The sequence below is a fragment of the Bos mutus genome, chromosome 9 (genome assembly GCF_027580195.1).
Source record: "Bos mutus isolate GX-2022 chromosome 9, NWIPB_WYAK_1.1, whole genome shotgun sequence".
Lineage (NCBI taxonomy): Eukaryota > Metazoa > Chordata > Mammalia > Artiodactyla > Bovidae > Bos > Bos mutus.
In genome coordinates, this window is record NC_091625.1 from 32,494,678 (window position 1) to 32,512,890 (window position 18,213).

Consider the following 18,213-nt stretch of genomic DNA (forward strand, 5'->3'; position numbering starts at 1 on the left):
GCCTGTAGTTTTCTTTTTTTGTGGCATCTTTGTCAGGTTTTGGTATTAGGGTGATGGTGGCCTCATAGAATGAGTTTGGAAGTTTACCTTCCTCTGCAATTTTCTGGAAGAGTTTGAGCAGGATAGGTGTTAGCTCTTCTCTAAATTTTTGGTAGAATTCAGCTGTGAAGCCGTCTGGACCTGGGCTTTTGTTTGCTGGGAGATTTCTGATTACAGTTTCCATTTCCGTGCTTGTGATGAGTCTGTTAAGATTTTCTTTTTCTTCCTGGTTCAGTTTTGGAAAGTTGTACTTTTCTAAGAATTTGTCCATTTCTTCCAGGTTGTCCATTTTATTGGCATATAATTGCTGATAGTAGTCTCATGATCCTTTGTATTTCTGTGTTGTCTGTTGTGATCTTTCCATTTCATTTCTAATTTTATTGATTTGATTTTTCTCCCTTTGTTTCTTGGTGAGTCTGACTAATGGTTTGTCAATTTTATTTATCCTCTCAAAGAACCAGCTTTTGGCTTTGTTGATTTTTGCTATGGTCTCTTTTGTTTCTTTCACATTTATTTCTGCCCTAATTTTTAAGATTTCTTTCATTCTACTAACCCTGGGGTTCTTTATTTCTTCCTTTTCTTGTTGTTTTAGGTGTAGAGTTAGGTTATTTATTTGACTTTTTTCTTGTTTCTTGAGGTATGCCTGTATTGCTATGAACCTTCCTCTTAGCATTGCTTTTACAGTGTCCCACAGGTTTTGGGTCGTTGTGTTTTCATTTTCATTCATTTTTGTGCATATTTTGATTTCTTTTTTGATTTCTTCTGTGATTTATTGGTTATTCAGCAGCGTGTTGTTCAGCCTCCATATGTTGGCATTTTTAATAGTTTTTCTCCTGTAATTCAGATCTAATCTTACTGCATTGTGGTCAGAAAAGATGCTTGGAATGATTTCAATTTTTTGAATTTACCAAGGCTAGATTCATGGCCCAGGATGTGATCTATCCTGGAGAAGATTCTGTGTGCACTTGAGAAAAAGGTGAAATTCATTGTTTTGGGGTGAAATGTCTTATAGATATCAATTAGGTCTAACTGGTCTATTGTATCATTTAAAGTTTGTGTTTCCTTGTTAATTTTCTGTTTAGTTGATCTATCCATAGGTGTGAGTGGGGTATTAAAGTCTCCCACTATTACTGTGTTATTGTTAATTTCCCCTTTCATACTTGTTGGCATTTGTCTTACATATTGCGGTGCTCCTATGTTGGGTACATATATAATTGTTATATCTTCTTCTTGGATTGATCCTTTGATCATTATGTAGTGTCCTTCTTTGTCTCTTTTCACAGCCTTTGTTTTAAAGACTATTTTATCTGATATGAGTATTGCTACTCCTGCTTTCTTTTGGTCTCTATTTATGTGGAATATCTTTTTCCAGCCCTTCACTTTCAGTCTGTATGTGTCCCTTGTTTTGAGATGGGTCTCTTGTAGACAACATATATAGGGGTCTTGTTTTTGTATCCATTCAGCCAGTCTTTGTCTTTTGATTGGGGCATTCAACCCATTTACATTTAAGGTAGTTATTGATAAGTATGATCCCGTTGCCATTTACTTTATTGTTTGGGGTTCAAGTTTATACACCCTTTTTGTGATTTCTGTCTAGAGAAGATCGTTTAGCATTTGTTGGAGAGCTGGTTTGGTGGTGCTGAATTCTCTCAGCTTTTGCTTGTCTGTAAAGTTTTTGATTTCTCCTTCATATTTGAATGAGATCCTTGCTGAGTACAATAATCTGGGCTGTAGGTTATTTTCTTTCATCACTTTAATTATGTCCTGCCATTCCCTCCTGGCCTGAAGAGTTTCTATTGAAAGATCAGCTGTTATCCTTATGGGAATCCCCTTGTGTGTTATTTGTTGTTTTTCCCTTGCTGCTTTTAATATTTGTTCTTTGTGTTTGATCTTTGTTAATTTGATTAATATGTGTCTTGGGGTGTTTCGCCTTTGGTTTATCCTGTTTGGGACTCTCTGAGTTTCTTGGACTTGGGTGATTATTTCGTTCCCCATTTTAGGTAAGTTTTCAACTATTATCTCCTTCAACTATTTTCTCATGGTCTTTTTTTTTTGTCTTCTTCTTCTGGGACTCCTGTGATTCTAATGTTGGGGTGTTTAACATTGTCCCAGAGGTCTCTGAGATAGTCCTCATTTCTTTTAATTCTTTTTTCTTTTTTCCTCTCTGATTCATTTATTTCTACCATTCTATCTTCTACCTCACTAATCCTATCTTCTGCCTCCTTATTCTACTATTTGTTCCCTCCAGAGTGTTTTTTATATCATTTATTGCATTATTCATTATATATTGACTCTTTTTTATTTCTTCTAGGTCCTTGTTAAGCCTTTCTTGCATCTTCTCAATCCTTGTCTCCAGGCCATTTATCTGTGATTCCATTTTGTTTTCAAGATTTTGGATCATTTTCACTATCATTATTCAGAATTCTTTATCAGGTAGATTGCCTGTCTCTTCCTCTTTTGTTTGGTTTGATGGGCATTTATCCTGTTCCTTTACCTGCTGGGCATTCCTCTGTCTCTTCATCTTGTTTATATTTCTGTGTTTGGGGTGGCCTTTCTGTATTCTGGCAGTTTGTGGAGTTCTCTTTATTGTGGAGTTTCCTCACTGTGGGTGGGGTTGTATGGGTGGCTTATCAAGGTTTCCTGGTTAGGGAAGTTTGTGTCCCTGTTCTGGTGGGTGGAGCTGAATTTCTTCTCTCTGGAGTGCATTGAAGTGTCCAATAATGAGTTATGAGATGTCAGTGGCTTTGGAGTGAGTTTGGGCAGCCTGTATATTGAAGCTCAGGGCTATGTCCCTGTGTTGCTGGAGAATGTGCATGGTATGTCTTGCTCTGGAACTTGTTGGCCCTTGGGTGGTGCTTGGTTTCAGTGTAGGTATGGAGGCATTTGATGAGCTCCTGTTGATTAATGTTCCCTGAAGTCAGGAGTTCTCTGGTGTTCTCAGGATTCGGACTTAAGCCTCCTGCTTCTGGTTTTCAGTCTTATTTTTACAGTAGCCTCAAGACTTCTCCATCTATACAGCACCATTGATAAAACATCTAGGTTAAAGATGAAAAGTTTCTCCACAGTGAGGGACACCCAGAGAGGTTCACAGAGTTACATGGAGAAGAGAAGAGAGAGGAGGGAGATAGAGGTGACCAGAATGAGATGAGGTGGAATCAAGAGAGGAGAGAGCAACTAGCCAGTAATCACTTCCTTATGTGTGGTCCACAGTCTGGACCACTCAGAGATGTTCATGGAGTTATACAGAGAAGAGAAGAGGGAGGAAAGAGACAGAGGTGGCCAGGAGGATAAAGGCGGGGAGTCAAAAGGAGACAGATCCAGCCAGTAATCAGTTCCCTAAGTGTTCTCCACTGTCCGGAACACACAAAGAGATTCACAGAGTTGGGAAGAGAGGAGAAGGGGGAGGGAGGCGATATAGGTGACCTGGTGGAGAAAAAGGAGAGTCCAAAGGGGGAGAGAGCAGCCAAGCCAGTAATCTCACTCCCAAGTAAAAATGGGTACTGAAGATTGGGTTCTTAAAGGTACAAAATTGATAACAAATACCAAAAAGCAATGATTAAAAATCTGGAGTAGAGGTTGGATTTTCAAAAAAACATTAAAGAAAAAAAAAAAGTCACAAAAATTGTAAAATATATATATATATATATATGAAGTTTGCTTTAAAAAATAGGGTCTTTTTTTTTTGCAAAGTAATAGTAGGTTATAAAAATGAAAATTAAAGGAGTGATAGAGGACTTAAAAATAAAAAAATTAAAGAATTATAGTAAAAATAGTAAAAATATATCTGGGACTTTCTCTGGTGGTGGTGTGGGTAGTTCATTTTCGGATAGTTCCTTGATCCGCCTTATATTTCTCAAGATCTATACGCCCCTTCCTGTGTAGTTGGTACTAACTACAGGGTTTTAATCTATTGCACCTGTCTCTGTTTTAGCTGCTTCTGTTTGCTGGTCTCTTCAGTGTCTAATTTCCGCCCTGACACAAGGGGGCAGTGGTGGACAGTTTTTTAGGCTCACTTGTTCAGTCGTGCTGTGGGGAGGGAGGGACGCTGCAAACAAATAACACTGGCGTGTGTTCACACTGTCTCGGCCACACTGGGTTTGCCCCTGCTCACAGGCGTGTGTACTTTCCCTGTCTACACTGCTTAGGCTCTAGGTTGCTCTGCCGGGAAGTGTCCGATGCTGGCCCTGGGCTGCATGCACCTTCCAGGTCTAAGCCGCTCAGGTTCAGGCACTCGGGTAGTCCTCAGAGGCGCAGACTCAGTTGGGCCTGCGTTTTTGAGCAGCTCAGGTGACCAGGTGTTTGGCCAGCATGGTCGCTGCGACTTATCGCTGCTCGGTTTTCTGGGTGTACAGCCGGCGTACCTTCTCAGGCGGATGTTGACCATCCAGAATCTCAAGAAGTCTTAGTTAGCAATAAGCCTGCTTGCAGTTTGGTAGCTGATGCCTCTCTAGGGCCGCGATTGCCCCCTTCCGGCTCTGGCTGCCCTCCCCTGCCTGTCACTGGAGGGTTATGGGCCGGTCTGCAGCCGGCTAGCTTTGCTCAGTCCTTTGCTCTGTGAGCGGGCCTGGCGGTGTCTTAGGTTAGGGCTTTTTGCGTGGTAGCTATCCCCCAGTGTGGTTTGCTCTCCCAAGTTAGTTCCCTCAGATTGCCCTCAGGGCATTCAGGCCCGGTCCTTACTCTAAGCAATGCAGCCCACGCCTCCCTGCCCAGCCCCCGCTTGCTAGCAGCGGGTGCAGGTGTCTGCGCTGCTGCTCCGCTGGGGCAGTTACCGTTGGGCACTTAATCTGTGGGTTTTAATTATTTATTTATTTTTCCTCCTGGTTATGTTGCCCTCTGTGGTTCCAAGGCTCGCCACAGGCTCGGCAGTGAGAGTGTTTCCTGGTGTTTGAAAACTTCTCTCTTTTTTAAGACTCCCTTCCCAGGATGGAGCTCCGTCCTTACCTCTTTTGTCTCTCTTTTTATCTTTTATATTTTTTCTTACCTCCTTTTGAAGACAGTGGGCTGCTTTTCTGGGTGCCTGATGTCCTCTGCCGGCATTCAGAAGTTGTTTTGTGGAATTTTCTCAGTGTTCTTTTGATGAATTTGTGGGGGAGAAAGTGGTCTCCCTGTCTTATTCCTCAACCATCTTAGGACCGCCTTTCCTAAATGGTTTCTTTAAAACACCTCAGCTTAATGTAAAATATCTTCTCGTTCTTACCCCTTTTTTTCTTTTTTACAGAATATTTTAATTGTTACTAAGGTAAAAAGATGGAGAAGGAAATGGCAACCCACTCCAGTGTTCTTGCCTGGAGAATCCCATGAACGGAGAAGCCTGGTAGGCTGCAGTCCATGGGGTCGCACAGAGTCGGACACGACTGAAGCGACTTGGCAGCAGCAAGGTAAAAAGAAGGTGAAATGGTAAACCTACATGTACACAATGCCAAAGTTATACAGGTATAAATTCTAACACATGGCAGTATTATTTCAGATATTCTGTGCTCATCCCCATACCTTAGGTAATATTTTAAGCAAATTGAGAGTTCCTTCTTAAACTTTAATTAAAGTAGTAGTAATATTTATTTTGCATTTACTATGTGTAAGGCATTATAAGAGGTTTACGTGATTGTTTAAGTTAATAAAAAAATTACGTTAGGTACAATTCTATATCCATTCTGTAGGTGACATAAATGATATTTAGACTGTTCTCTAACTTGTTTCCCTATTTAATTAAGGTTCATTTCATTGGTGAACAACCTTATGTTGCTGTAACTTCATAGCTTTGGCACTTTCAGGGCTCTTGATGATGGATACTCCCATAACATGGTCTCCAGAAAATTACAGTAAATTAGATAGTCAGTTGACCTTAACCTTAATGAGAATATGTGCTGTATATTTTTGCAATGTGAGGTTTTATAGTTCTGATGTGGTGGTTGTTCAATCACTAAGTCATGTCTGACTCTTTGTGACACCATGGATTGTAGCATGCCAGGCTCCCCTGTCCTCCACTATCTCCCAGAGTTTGTTCAAATTCATGTCCATTGAGTCAGTGATGCCATCCAACCATCTCATTCTCTGCTGTCCTCTTCTCCTTTTGCCTTCAGTCTTTCCCAGCCTCAGGATCTTTTCCAGTGAGTTTGCTCTTTGCATCAGGTGACCAAAGTATTGGAGCTTCAGCTTCAGCATCGGTCCTTCCAATGAATTTTCAGGACTACTTTCCTATAAGATTGAGTGGTTTAATCTCCTTGCAATCCAAGGGATTCTGGAGTCTTCTCCAGCACCACAATTCAAAAGGAACAATTCTTTGGTGCTCAATCTTCTTTATGGTCCAACTCTCAAATCCGTACATGACTACTGGAAAAACCATAGATTTGACTGTACGGACCTTTGTTGGCAAAGTAATGTCTCTGCTTTTTAATATTCTGTCTAGGTTTGTCATAGCTTCTGTACACGATTAAAAATTTTTTCACTATAGAATCCTTCTAAGGTAAAATACCTTGGACATGGAACAACAGACTGGTTCCAAATTGGGAAAGGAGTATGTCAAGGCTGTATATTGTCACCCTGCTTATTTAACTTCTGTGCAGAGTACATCATGAGAAACGCTGGGCTGGATAAAGTACAGGCTGGAATCAAGATTGCTAGGAGAAACATCAATAACCTCAGATATGCAGATGACACCACCCTTATGGCAGAAAGTGAAGAGGAACTAAAGAGCCTCTTGATGAAAGTGAAAGAGAAGAGTGAAAAGTTGGCTTAAAGCTCAACATTCAGAAAACGAAGATCATGGCATCTGGTACCATCACTTCATGGCAAATAGATGGGGAAACAATAGAAACAGTGACTTTATTTTTGGGGGCTCCAAAAATCACTGCAGATGGTGACTACAGCCATGAAATTAAAAGATGTTTGCTCCTTGGAAGAAAAGTTATGACCAACCTAGACAGCATATTAAAAAGCAGATACATTACTTTGCCAACAAAGGTCCATCTAGTCAAAGCTTTGGTTTTTCCAGTAGTCATGTATGGATGTGAGAGTTGGACTATAAAGAAAGCTGAGCCCTGAAGAATTGATGCTTTTGAACTATGGTGTTGGAGAAGACTCTTGAGAAGTCCCTTGAACAGCAAAGAGATCCAACCAGTCCAACCTAAAGGAGATAAGTCCTGAATATTCATTGGAAGGACTGATGCTGAAGCTGAAACTCCAATACTTTGGCCACCTGATGCGAAGAACTGACTCATGGGGAAAGACCCTGATGCTGGGAATAATTGAAGGCTGGAGGAGAAGGGGATGACAGAGAATGAGATGGTTGGATGGCATCACTGACTTAATGGACATGAGTTTGAGTAAGCTCTGGGAGTTGGTGATGGACAGGGAAGCCTGGTGTGCTGCAGTCCATGAGGTTGCAAAGAGTCGGATGTGACTGAGTGACTGAACTGAACTGAATTGAAGGTAAAATACAATTACCTTCTCTTTACTGAGAGAAAGTAAAAAATAAAACTTAGAAGATGTTAATAACATATCTGGGGTTGCACAGCTGTTCAAGTGATGGAGCTGAGGTTCTTCAAATCTAACTCTAAAGGTATACCCTTACCCACACCATTAGATATCTGTTCTTAAAGTGAGACACTAGAGGAGGAAAACGGAGAGGTGTAGTGTAGTGTGTAGGATAGGATAGGTAACACTAGACTGAGAAACAGGAGACTGGGATTCTGTTTTGAGATCTGTACTTGGTCAAGTAATCTAACCTTTATGGATTTAGTTCTTCATTTGCATATGGAATTAGGTCAGAAGTTACACACAGAATACTTTTTTGCTTGTGAAATCAAATAATTTCAAGGCAGTATTCAAAACAATTATGATTTATGTTCATTTACAAACCAAATAACTGTTTTCCTTAGCCCTGCATCTCTACTTAATTTTCTTGTTAATCTACATTTTTGCTGAAAAGAAAATATTTGAATTTAAAACTTTAAATGTGACGTATAAGAGCATTTCAGCTGTAGTAAATTTGCAGAAATTAAAATTGTTTGTTGGAGGTATATTTTGTATCTTTTTGGACCTCATTTTTACTTTCATTGTTATCCGTCCATCCATCCATCCATTCATACACTCAGGTTTTTCTATCATTTTGCATCTTAGCATGGTAGAATATGACTTCCTGAGCCTGACCCAGCTGACTGACCTGAATGTAGTCCACTTTTGAGACCTGTGTTGAACCCAGGTATTTCTGACCTGGAAAGACTCTCAGTCAGACAGCCATGGGTTTAGAGTAGAGGTTAATGACTTCATATCTCCCCAGACATGTAGGTGGTTAGAGGACCAGATGCTAATTTTTTTGTCAGCTCTATCATAAAGTAACAGTTTTTTTTTCCTGAGAAAATTTGAATTTTCAAAATCAGTCTTCATAATTTGAGATCATTACAATTTGATTTATAAACATTTTTAGAGAGAAAGAACACTTGCAGCTCTTTGCAAGTAAACTGCTGATGAGACAATCTAAATTGAAACTCGTAAGAGATATCTAGAAAATGGTACAGTTGAAAGAAATTTTAAAAGCCTTTCAAGAACATAAAAATACTACAGTTTTGGTGTAAATACAAAAAGGAGCTTCTTTTTTTTTTTTAAACTGACCAACTTTTAAAATGAGTTTTGCCTTGAATTGTTGACCTCTTTAAACAGTACCTAGATTGTCCTTTAAGTTGCCAATAATCTGACTGCAGATCAGAAATGCTCCCCCCACTTTAAAAACCAGCTTTTCATCTTATTTTACATAAACTTACAAAATGAAGTTTCTTAGTTTGTTGTGAATGATTGGTAAGAGTGTACAAAAAGGGCTTGAGAACTAACTTGTGAACAGTATAGACTTCTATAATTATTTTAAACAAGTAATTTTAGAACTTGTCACTCAATTTCTGCCTCAGTAGGATTTGAAGTGACTTCACAAAATACAATTGAGAAATATAAAATAGTTAAGAAAAAATGGTGATTGGTGATAATGATTAGACAATAACTAAATGAGAACCAAGATTTGCACATAATTGTGTATTATTACTGTCAAGTACAATTGCTGAAATAGTAGGTCATATGTTTGGCAGTAGGGAAACAGAAGCTTCTCATTATAACAAGTAAAAGCAAGCAGTTCAGGAAAGTATGCTTTTCATGATCTTGATACCTGATACACAGTTCTCCTCATGTTCTTGATGGTTATTTCTGTATGATTCTTTAATGCAATCATTCTCAGTTTCTATGCAGATACCATAGTGCCAAAATAGGATTTAATATTTTAGGTATATCTTTTGTAAACATTTAGCTGGATTTAAAAATTATGTGAACAGTTCTTTGAGTGGATTTTTACTTACTGTGATTGTTAAATTTTGATTTTTAACCATATTGTATACTTTCTGTTCTGCTTTTCTCAAGCTTTTTCTTTCTTACCTTTTTTTGATTCACTTTTTCTCTCATGACATTTTCCTTCTAGTGTATCACAAGTTATACACACATATCTTTAAAAAATCTTTACTGAGCTATAATTCATATACTGTATAATTCACCCATTTAAAGTATACAGTTTAATGCTTCTTAATATATTCTCAGAATTGTTCAACTGTTATACAATCAAATTTTAGAACATTTTTTAGCTCCTCCTCCCCTAAGAAATCTGTAATCTCTCTCTCTCCATCTTTCCTTCCATCCCCTTAAGCGGTCACTTATCTGTATAAGTTTCTTTGTTCTGAACATTTCAGATAGAGTCATCTAATATGTTGTCCTTTGTTACTGATTTTCACTTAGTGTAATGTTTTCTAGATTCATTCATGTTGGAACACATATCAATCAATACTTCTTTTCATTACTGTATAATATTCCACTGTAACACTTTTTATTTATCCATTTATCAGTTGATGGATGTTGAGTTATTTTGACTTTTTGACTACTAATAATACCTCTATGGATATGTTTTCATTTCTCTTTGGTGTATACCTTGGAGTGGAACTGTTGGATCATATGGTAACTCTTATTTTTGATTTTTTAGGAACTGCCAAACTGTTTCTTAAACAGCAGTACTATTTTACACTCCTGTCAGCTTTGTATGAGAGTTCCAATTTCTCCACCTCCTTGCCAACACTTATTATCTGTCATTTGGATGATAGCCATCCTAATGGATGTGAAATGGTGTCTCATTGTGGTTTTGAATTGCATTTCCCTAAAAATGTTGAGCATCTTTTTGTGTGCTTTAATAAGACCATCTGTTGATCTTGGGAGAAATGACTTTTCAAATTTCACATCCATTTTTACATTGGGTAATTTGTATATTTATTATATAATCTAATTGTGTTTCTCATATAATCTGAAGTCCCTAACAGATGTATAATTGCAAAGATTTTCTCCCATTTTATGGGCTGTCCTTTCACTTTCCTGATGGTATCATTTGTAGCAAAATTTTTAAAAATTTTATTCAGTTCCAATTTATCTTTATTTTCTTTTGTTGCTTGGGCTTTTGGTGTTGTATCTGACAGATACTCCCTGACTTAAAGGTCATGAAGATTTACGCCTATGGTTTCTTCTAAGGATTATATAGTTTCAGCTGTTACATTTAGGCCTGCGATTCATTTTGAGCAATACTTGTTGAAAGTATAAGAGAGGAATCCAGCTTTATATTTTTTTGCTTGTGGCTGTACAGTTTTGAGCTCTCCCTATTCTTTTAGTTGTTTAGAAATTATAATATGCATCTCTAACTTGACTATAATGTTAGAATGCTGTTCCATCCTTGTTTTGTTCATCATAGTTGATATTTTGGTTTTCTTTGCCCTCTTTTTGTTAACCCACAAGTTGGATATTGTTATATAACCATTGGTGTTCTTAGGTTTAATCACACGTTTATTTTTTTTTTTTTTAATCTTGTTTTTACAACTCAGGACTCATTTTTCTTTTTTAGTGAAAGAACCTTAAATGTTAGTATGATTTTAGTGACTCTCTTGGTGATAAGCTCTGTTTTTGTTTAGCTGGATTATATATTTTGCCTTTGATCTTGGAAGATAGCTTAGTGCTCCAAACAATTCTTGGGTGCCAGTTATTTACTGTTAACTTTCAGGAGCTATTTCACTGTGCTCTGGATTCCATTATTGCTATAAAGAAGCTGGCTATCATTCTGAGACTTGTTGTATGAATAAGCTGCCTTTTCTCTCCAGTGCATTTCATACTGTGTGGTGCTTTGTAGTTTCCTTATGATAAGCTGTAGTTCTGTCCTGCAGCTGTGTGTGTGTAATGGTGAAATTGTAAACCCTGAGGAGGGCTATTTTCATATTTTATTGTGAATAATATATTTGTATAGTCTTTTCTGCCTAGTACAGTGCCTTGTACATTATACATTGCTAGAAGATTGTTTGGTTGAATATTATTGAATTTCCTTATATAGCTCTTTTCCTACCAGAGTATAGTTAAGAATATTTTAAAAATATTTACCTAACAATGTAAGGAATGCTTAGAAATGTTCATTTGTTTAAAAAAATGGGGAGAGTTAAATGTGGCTTAAATTTTTTTTTTTCTCATGATACATTATCACGGCATTAGCAGGAACGGGAAAAAGTCATGGTATTCTATAAAACTTAATTATTGCCTTTGGGTTAGGCTTAATATTTTTATTTAAAATGTAAAATACTATATTTTATATTGAATGAAAATACAAGCTGTTATTTTTAAAATCAGAATATTTTAATATATTTATACAGTTTCCTGATTATTTTTTAATTGTAAACATTTATGATTTCTTATTATACTATAGATCTGGAAGGTGTGGTTTTTTAAAAAATTTAATTCCTTTTTACTATAAGAAAGAATAGAGAGACTGTCCCTACATGTAAGAAGATAGAATCAATCTGGCATGAATTGCCAGGTAAGAATAAGATGACAGTGATTTTGTTCAGAATCCAGAACTTTTGTTGTCTTAAATGTAATTCACTTGCATTATCAGGTTACAGCAGTGTCCTCTTCTTCTCTTTTTCCCCCTATAAGCTGAAATCTGTCTGCAATCATTAGCTTTTCTGTGTTCTCTGTGAATACTATGGACCCTGCCCTCTGGCTTTTAAAAGGACTACCTTCTGTGGTTTCAGATTTCACTGTTCTAACTTAGATACTGCTGGATGCCATCATAATAACTTGCCTTTGAGATTTGTGGCTACAATTAGGTGGTATAATGAAGCACATTAGGAAATGCGTTGCATCTGCCTCTAATTGTGTTTCATTAGGCAAAATAAATTAATTTTCAATTCATCTCTGAGAATGGTCGTTTTTTTTCAGGTATCTATCCTGTCAAATGTTTAATTCTTTTTTCATTAATTTATGTTGTGTGTGTGCATGTGTATGTATGTGCATATGTATGTGGATAGAATAAACTTTAATTCTGAGTTTTCACAGAACAAATTCTGAATGTCACAGTAAATCAATTTCTACAATGAACCTCAAATACTGTTGATAGTTGGACTTGAGATATTTAATCTTGAAATTGAAGGTTTCAGAACTGAAATCAGTCACAGGTGTACTGAATAGAACATTGTACTGAATAGAATAGCAGAATCACTTATTAAAAAGTGATGTTTCCTGGACCTTCTCTACTCTTGAATTGAATGAGAATCTCTTGGAGTAGGGCTCCAGATACCAGGTAACTGTGTTTTGTGCTGAAATTTGAGAACTTTAGATGTAAGTGAGTTTTGGAGTAAATTCTATTCTTAATGTAATATTCTATGAACAGGATATATTACAGTAGCTTTTAGATTTGTAGGAGTAAATACTAGTGTGATGTAGAATTGGTTTGTATCACCAATTGTTGATTTTCTATGCAGTTTGAAAATATCAAGCTGGCAAAGGTAGACAGGAAGTTAGCACATGTTCAGACAGAAGTAGCATCCAGGACTGGTGAAGTTTCAGCTGGTCTCAGAAGTTTCAGCTGTGGCATGGAATGTGAGACAGTCACTTCATATATAATTCAGACTTTAGAAGCGGCGTTCTTTGATATTTCAGACTCTCAGAGGTGACACAATAAAACATCTTTGCAGAAGTTTGGCTAAATGGTAAATTTATGCTCTTTGGAAAGAAAATAAGACATTGTGTAAAGTAGAATGTAAAAGTATCCTTTCTTTCTCTCCTCTTTCTACCTGTGTTTATTAAGTTTTGAGTATATTCCTCCAGATCATTTATGTGCCCATGAATATGTGTGTACTTATATACACAGCTTCCCTCGTAGCTCAGTCAGTAAAGAATCTGCCTGCAGTGCAGAAGACCTGGCTTTGATTTCTGGGTCATGAAGATCCCTTGGAGAAGAAAATGTTAACCCACTCCAGTATTCTTGCCTGAGAAATCCCATGGACGGAGGAGCCTGGTGGGCTACAGTCCATGGCGTTGCAAGAGTTGGACACGACTGAGCGACTAAACCACCACCACATATTCCTCCAGATCATTTATCTGCCCGTGGATATGTGTGTTTGTTTGCATGTTTTAAATATTGATGTATACATATTACCCCTCTTCTTCCAAAGGCTGTAACAGTTTTATGTCCTATCATCGTAGGATATTAGCAATCATTAATAGTTTTATGTGTATAGTAGGGAATGCACTTTTACTGTTTAGTGAGTTTAGCATCTTTTTTTAAAAAATAAGTATTCTTTTTAAAAACATTTATTTTATTGAAATATTTTCCTGGCTTCATACTTGGATCAGTTAGTGTTCTTAATCAGCAGAAGAAACTGACTGGATGATTGAGAACAGGAGGAATTTATTTAAGGGTGTTCTGTTAACTCAAAATTTCTGAGGAGCATTGGAGAACCAGGCTTAGGGTTAAGCTTCCAGGTAATACGCCTCAGGCGCCTCTGAGAACGGACACTCTCCTGCCCCATTGGAGGAACCAACCGATGCCGCCCAGTTACTGCCCCTTCTGTGCCAGCACTTGGTTTGGCCACCTCTACTGTTGTCATTGGGAGGCTAATGTGTCTGCTGTTGCCAGAAATGGTAGCTCCACACAGAGCCCATTTTCTCATGTGACTCACTTCCAAACTGAAATCTGTGCAGGTGCTTCTGAATGTCTGTATCGTCGTTGCAGGGTATGTTGGGAATTTAAGGTCTAAAATTTATTTTGGGAGGTTGGCTTTATAATATGGGAATTTTCTTGAGTATGAAAGGGTTTTGTAGAAGCTGATGGGAACCTGTAATATGGTAAGTTACAGTGATATTTTGTGATACTTATTCTTTCATCTGTAATATTTTTCCCCTTCCATCTCCAGGTGACTAAATTCTGTGCAGAGACCTCTTGGAATTATATTTTTAAAACAGTTTGCCCGGCTCTTTCTCATCTGAATCTTCTTATGATTTCCTCAGCATTTCTTTTCCTGTTACTTTATTTAAAACAATATCAAAACTCATAAGTAATATTTAAATATATACTGAGTCAAACATTATGGAAAGACATAGAGAACAAACTGTAAAAGTTACATTTCACCATCTACCCCTGCACTTCAAATTGCTATCACCTTTCAATCCACTCCAGCACTCTTGCCTGGAAAATCCCATGGATGGAGGAGCCTAATAGGCTACAGTCCATGGGGTCGCAAAGAGTCGGACACGACTGAGTGACTTCACTTTCACTTTCTGTATATCATGTGATAAAATGATAATCTTTGATTTTAGTTAGGCATATTTGATGGCGGTTTGGCATTTGATAGTAAGTCCATTGAGTGTAGAGGCCCTTTGGGCTTTATTTATTCTTTGGGCTTCCATATTGCCTACTACAGCTGTTCCTATGTTTGGGATAGTATTATGTGAAGGTCTGATCTATGGCAATAGCTATGCAGTTATTTTGGAAGTAAAAATGTACAACCTGGGAATTTAGTAAATGTTCAGAGAAAGATAGGAATCAAAGTAGACGTCAGGTGGTCTAGCTTGGGAAAATAGATCATTGAGGATGCCATTAAGGGAGACTGAGAATGTAGAAACTACTCTCCATCTGCAAATATATTGCTAGAACCCTTTCTGTTTATTTTCCATTACTGAAGGAGCACCTTTACCCATATTTCTGATTTGCTTTCGAGTGTGGAGAGGTACTACAGTGTTCAGGTTGGGCCTAGATTTCCACAGTTGAGGAAAGACACTAAGAGATACCATTTTTTAAGTAAAGTTAGAAGTTGTGTCTGAGGCTTCAATGATTTATCATGAATAAAACCTTTCAATGGGGAGATGGATTTTTCTTTGAAGGCATAGTACTTTGGTTAAATAGCATGAATATATACCTGTTTTCTAGTCATTTTCATCTGTAAGTAGATTGCAAATGAGCATATATTTTATGTATCCATTTTTAGAAAATGTATGAAAGTAGGTTTGATTTGTTTCAGATGACCAATAATAATAGTAACAGTAATAAGTAGTAAGTCTCTCATGTTGATGAAGTGCTTTTGAAAAACTTGTGCTGGGAAACCATATTCAGATTTTTGTTTTGGCATTTTACATTTTACCTCTTTTTTTTTTTTGGTCTGTTAATTACAACTAATTTGGCATTCTTTTTTCTTTCCAGATCATTCAACTTCAAGTGGCACATTATCTTTTAAGCCTAGTCGGTCATTGGTTACTCTTCCTACTGCCCATGTCATGCCGTCTAACTCCAGTGCTTCAGTTTCCAAACATAGGGAATCATTGACATCAGATGGCTCAAAATGGAGTATAAGCCTCATGCAAGCATTGGGAAATCATAGTAGGGGGGAGCAGGACTCTTCACTGGACATGAAGGACTGCCGGCCCCTCCGGAAATGGTCATCTTTATCCAAACTCACCGTCCCAGAGAACTGTAGCCAGGGTGGCATGGTGCACACAGAAGAATCAAGGAGAGGTTTGGAAAAGACAGGGAGAGACAAGGCATTAACAGCACAACTAAGGACCATTGGACCTAGCTGTTTACATGACAGTATGGAGATGCTTAAGCTAGAGGATAAGGAAATAAATAAAAAACGACCATCAACTCTGGACAGCAAATATAAATTTGAGAGCTGTAGCAAAGAGGACTTTAGAGCTTCTTCCTCCACTCTTAGGAGACAGGCCTTAGACATGACATACAGTGCCTTACCTGAAAGCAAGCCTATTATGACAAGCTCAGAGGCTTTTGAATCTCCGAAATATTTAATGTTTGGTCAGCAAGCAGTAGGTGGAGTTCCCATTCAGCCTTCTGTGAGGACGCAGATGTGGCTCACTGAGCAGTTGCGGACAAACCCCTTGGAAGGTAGAACTACAGAGGACTCTTACAGTTTAGCTCCTTGGCAGCAGCAGCAAATTGAAGAGTTTCGGCAAGAAAGGGATACACCAATGCAGGTAAGGCTCAGAACCTAGTGTTTGCCTCCCTCCAGTGGATGCTCTGAGTACTAGCACACTTGAAGTAAGCATTTGACAGCGTGTCTGTAAGCACAGATTGCTTTACTTTTCCTTTCCCGTGGACAGTAATAAGCATAAATGTTATAAAACTCTAGAAGTATTGTGTTGATAAAACTTTAAAAATATTTGAGACTTATTAACATGGAAAACTTGAAACTTTGTACTTGACTTGTTGTTTTTCTTCTCATTTGTTTTGCTTTTGTTCAGTTGCTCAGTCATGTCCGACTCTTTGTGACTATGGGGCTGTAGCATGCCAGGCTCCCTATTCTTCACTATCTCCCAGAGTTTGCTCAAATTCATGTCCATTGAGTCAGTGATGCTATCTAACCATCACATCCTCTGCCACCCGCTTCTTCTCTTGCCTTCAGTCTTTCCCAGCATCAGGATAAACACAGCAAAAAATATTCAATCTAAAGAAAATTGAAACAGAAACAAAGGAGGCTGGCATGATATAATAGAAAGAACATTAACTTGAATGAAGGCTTGGATTTTGTTTCTGGTTTTATCAGATTCAGAATCTGGATGATTCTCTTATCTGTCACTTAATATCTCTGGGCCTGAGTTTTTCTTTCTTTCCTCCCCCCTGCCCCCCAAATTGAGATATCATCGACATATAACATATTAGTTTCAGGTATGTAGCATAATGATTCGATATATGTGTGTTATAAAACGATCACCACAGTAAGTCCAGTTAACATCCATCACCATACTTAGCTACAGAATTTTTTCCCTTGTAATAAATAAGATCTACTCTTAGTAACTTTCAAATATGCAATACAGTATTATTAGCTGCAGTCACTATACTATATGTTATATCCCTGTGATTTATTTATAACTGAGGGTTTGTACCTTTTGATCGCCTTCATCCATTTTACTCCCCCTCCAGCCTGTGCCACTGGCAACCATCCATCTGTTCTCTTTATATGAGTGTAATTTTTTTGTTTGCTTTTTTAAAAAACATAATTTGTCTTTCTCTGGGTGACTAATTTCACTTGGCATAATGCTGTCAGGATCCATTCATGTTGCCACAAATGGCAAGATTTCCTTCGTTTTATGTGAATGTTCTAGCGTGTGTGTGTGTGTGTGTGTGTGTGTGGAGAGAGAGAGACCGAGCACGTTTTCTTTTTTCATTCATCTATTGATGGATACTTAGGTTGCTTTCATGTCTTGGCCATTCTTGTAAAACTGAACATAAGGTTGCATATATATCTTTTCAAGTTTGTCTTTTCTTTTTCTTCAGATAAATACCGTGGAATTACTAGATCGTAGACAGGGTAGCTCTCTGATTTTTTTGAGGAACCTCCGTACTCTTTTCCATAGTGGGTGTGCCAGTTTACTTTCCCACCAACATGTATAAGGTTTCTTTTTTCTCCGCATTCTTACCAACACTTGTTATTTCTTGTCTTTCCGATAATAGCCATTCTAATGAGTATGAGGTGATAGCTCATCGTGATTTTGATTTGACTTTCCCTGATGACTAGTGGTGTTGAGTACCTTCTCATATATTTGTTCGCTGTGTATATGTTTCTTCAGAGCTTCTGCCATCTATAAAATGAGGAGGTGGAAATAAAGTCATTGATAAAGCTTTGGCAGTGGTTGGTATGTATTCAGGTTTATAAAACAGATGCGCTTTTAAAAAAAATTGGGTTTTAAGATTTATTAATCATTTTAAGCAAAGTACTGTATGATAATATTACATAAAAAGAAAAGTGTGTACTTCCTAATGTCACATGTAAATGTGTAAATTTCTTGATGTGAAAATGTCTTTTGTTCCAAGGTAATTGTCTGCAGCGC

At 37.6% G+C, this 18,213-nt stretch overlaps 1 protein-coding gene across 3 annotated transcripts in view; it reads left to right on the top strand.

The window, feature by feature from the left end:
• The window catches only part of CEP85L (centrosomal protein 85 like), a 147,946-nt gene that overhangs the window by 45,521 nt on the left and 84,212 nt on the right, over positions 1-18,213 (top strand). For all 3 annotated transcript variants that reach the window (XM_070376364.1, XM_070376365.1, XM_070376366.1), the window contains exon 3: positions 15,572-16,359. In XM_070376364.1, the coding sequence (XP_070232465.1) occupies positions 15,572-16,359 (788 nt within the window). The remainder of the gene's footprint in view (positions 1-15,571; positions 16,360-18,213) is intronic.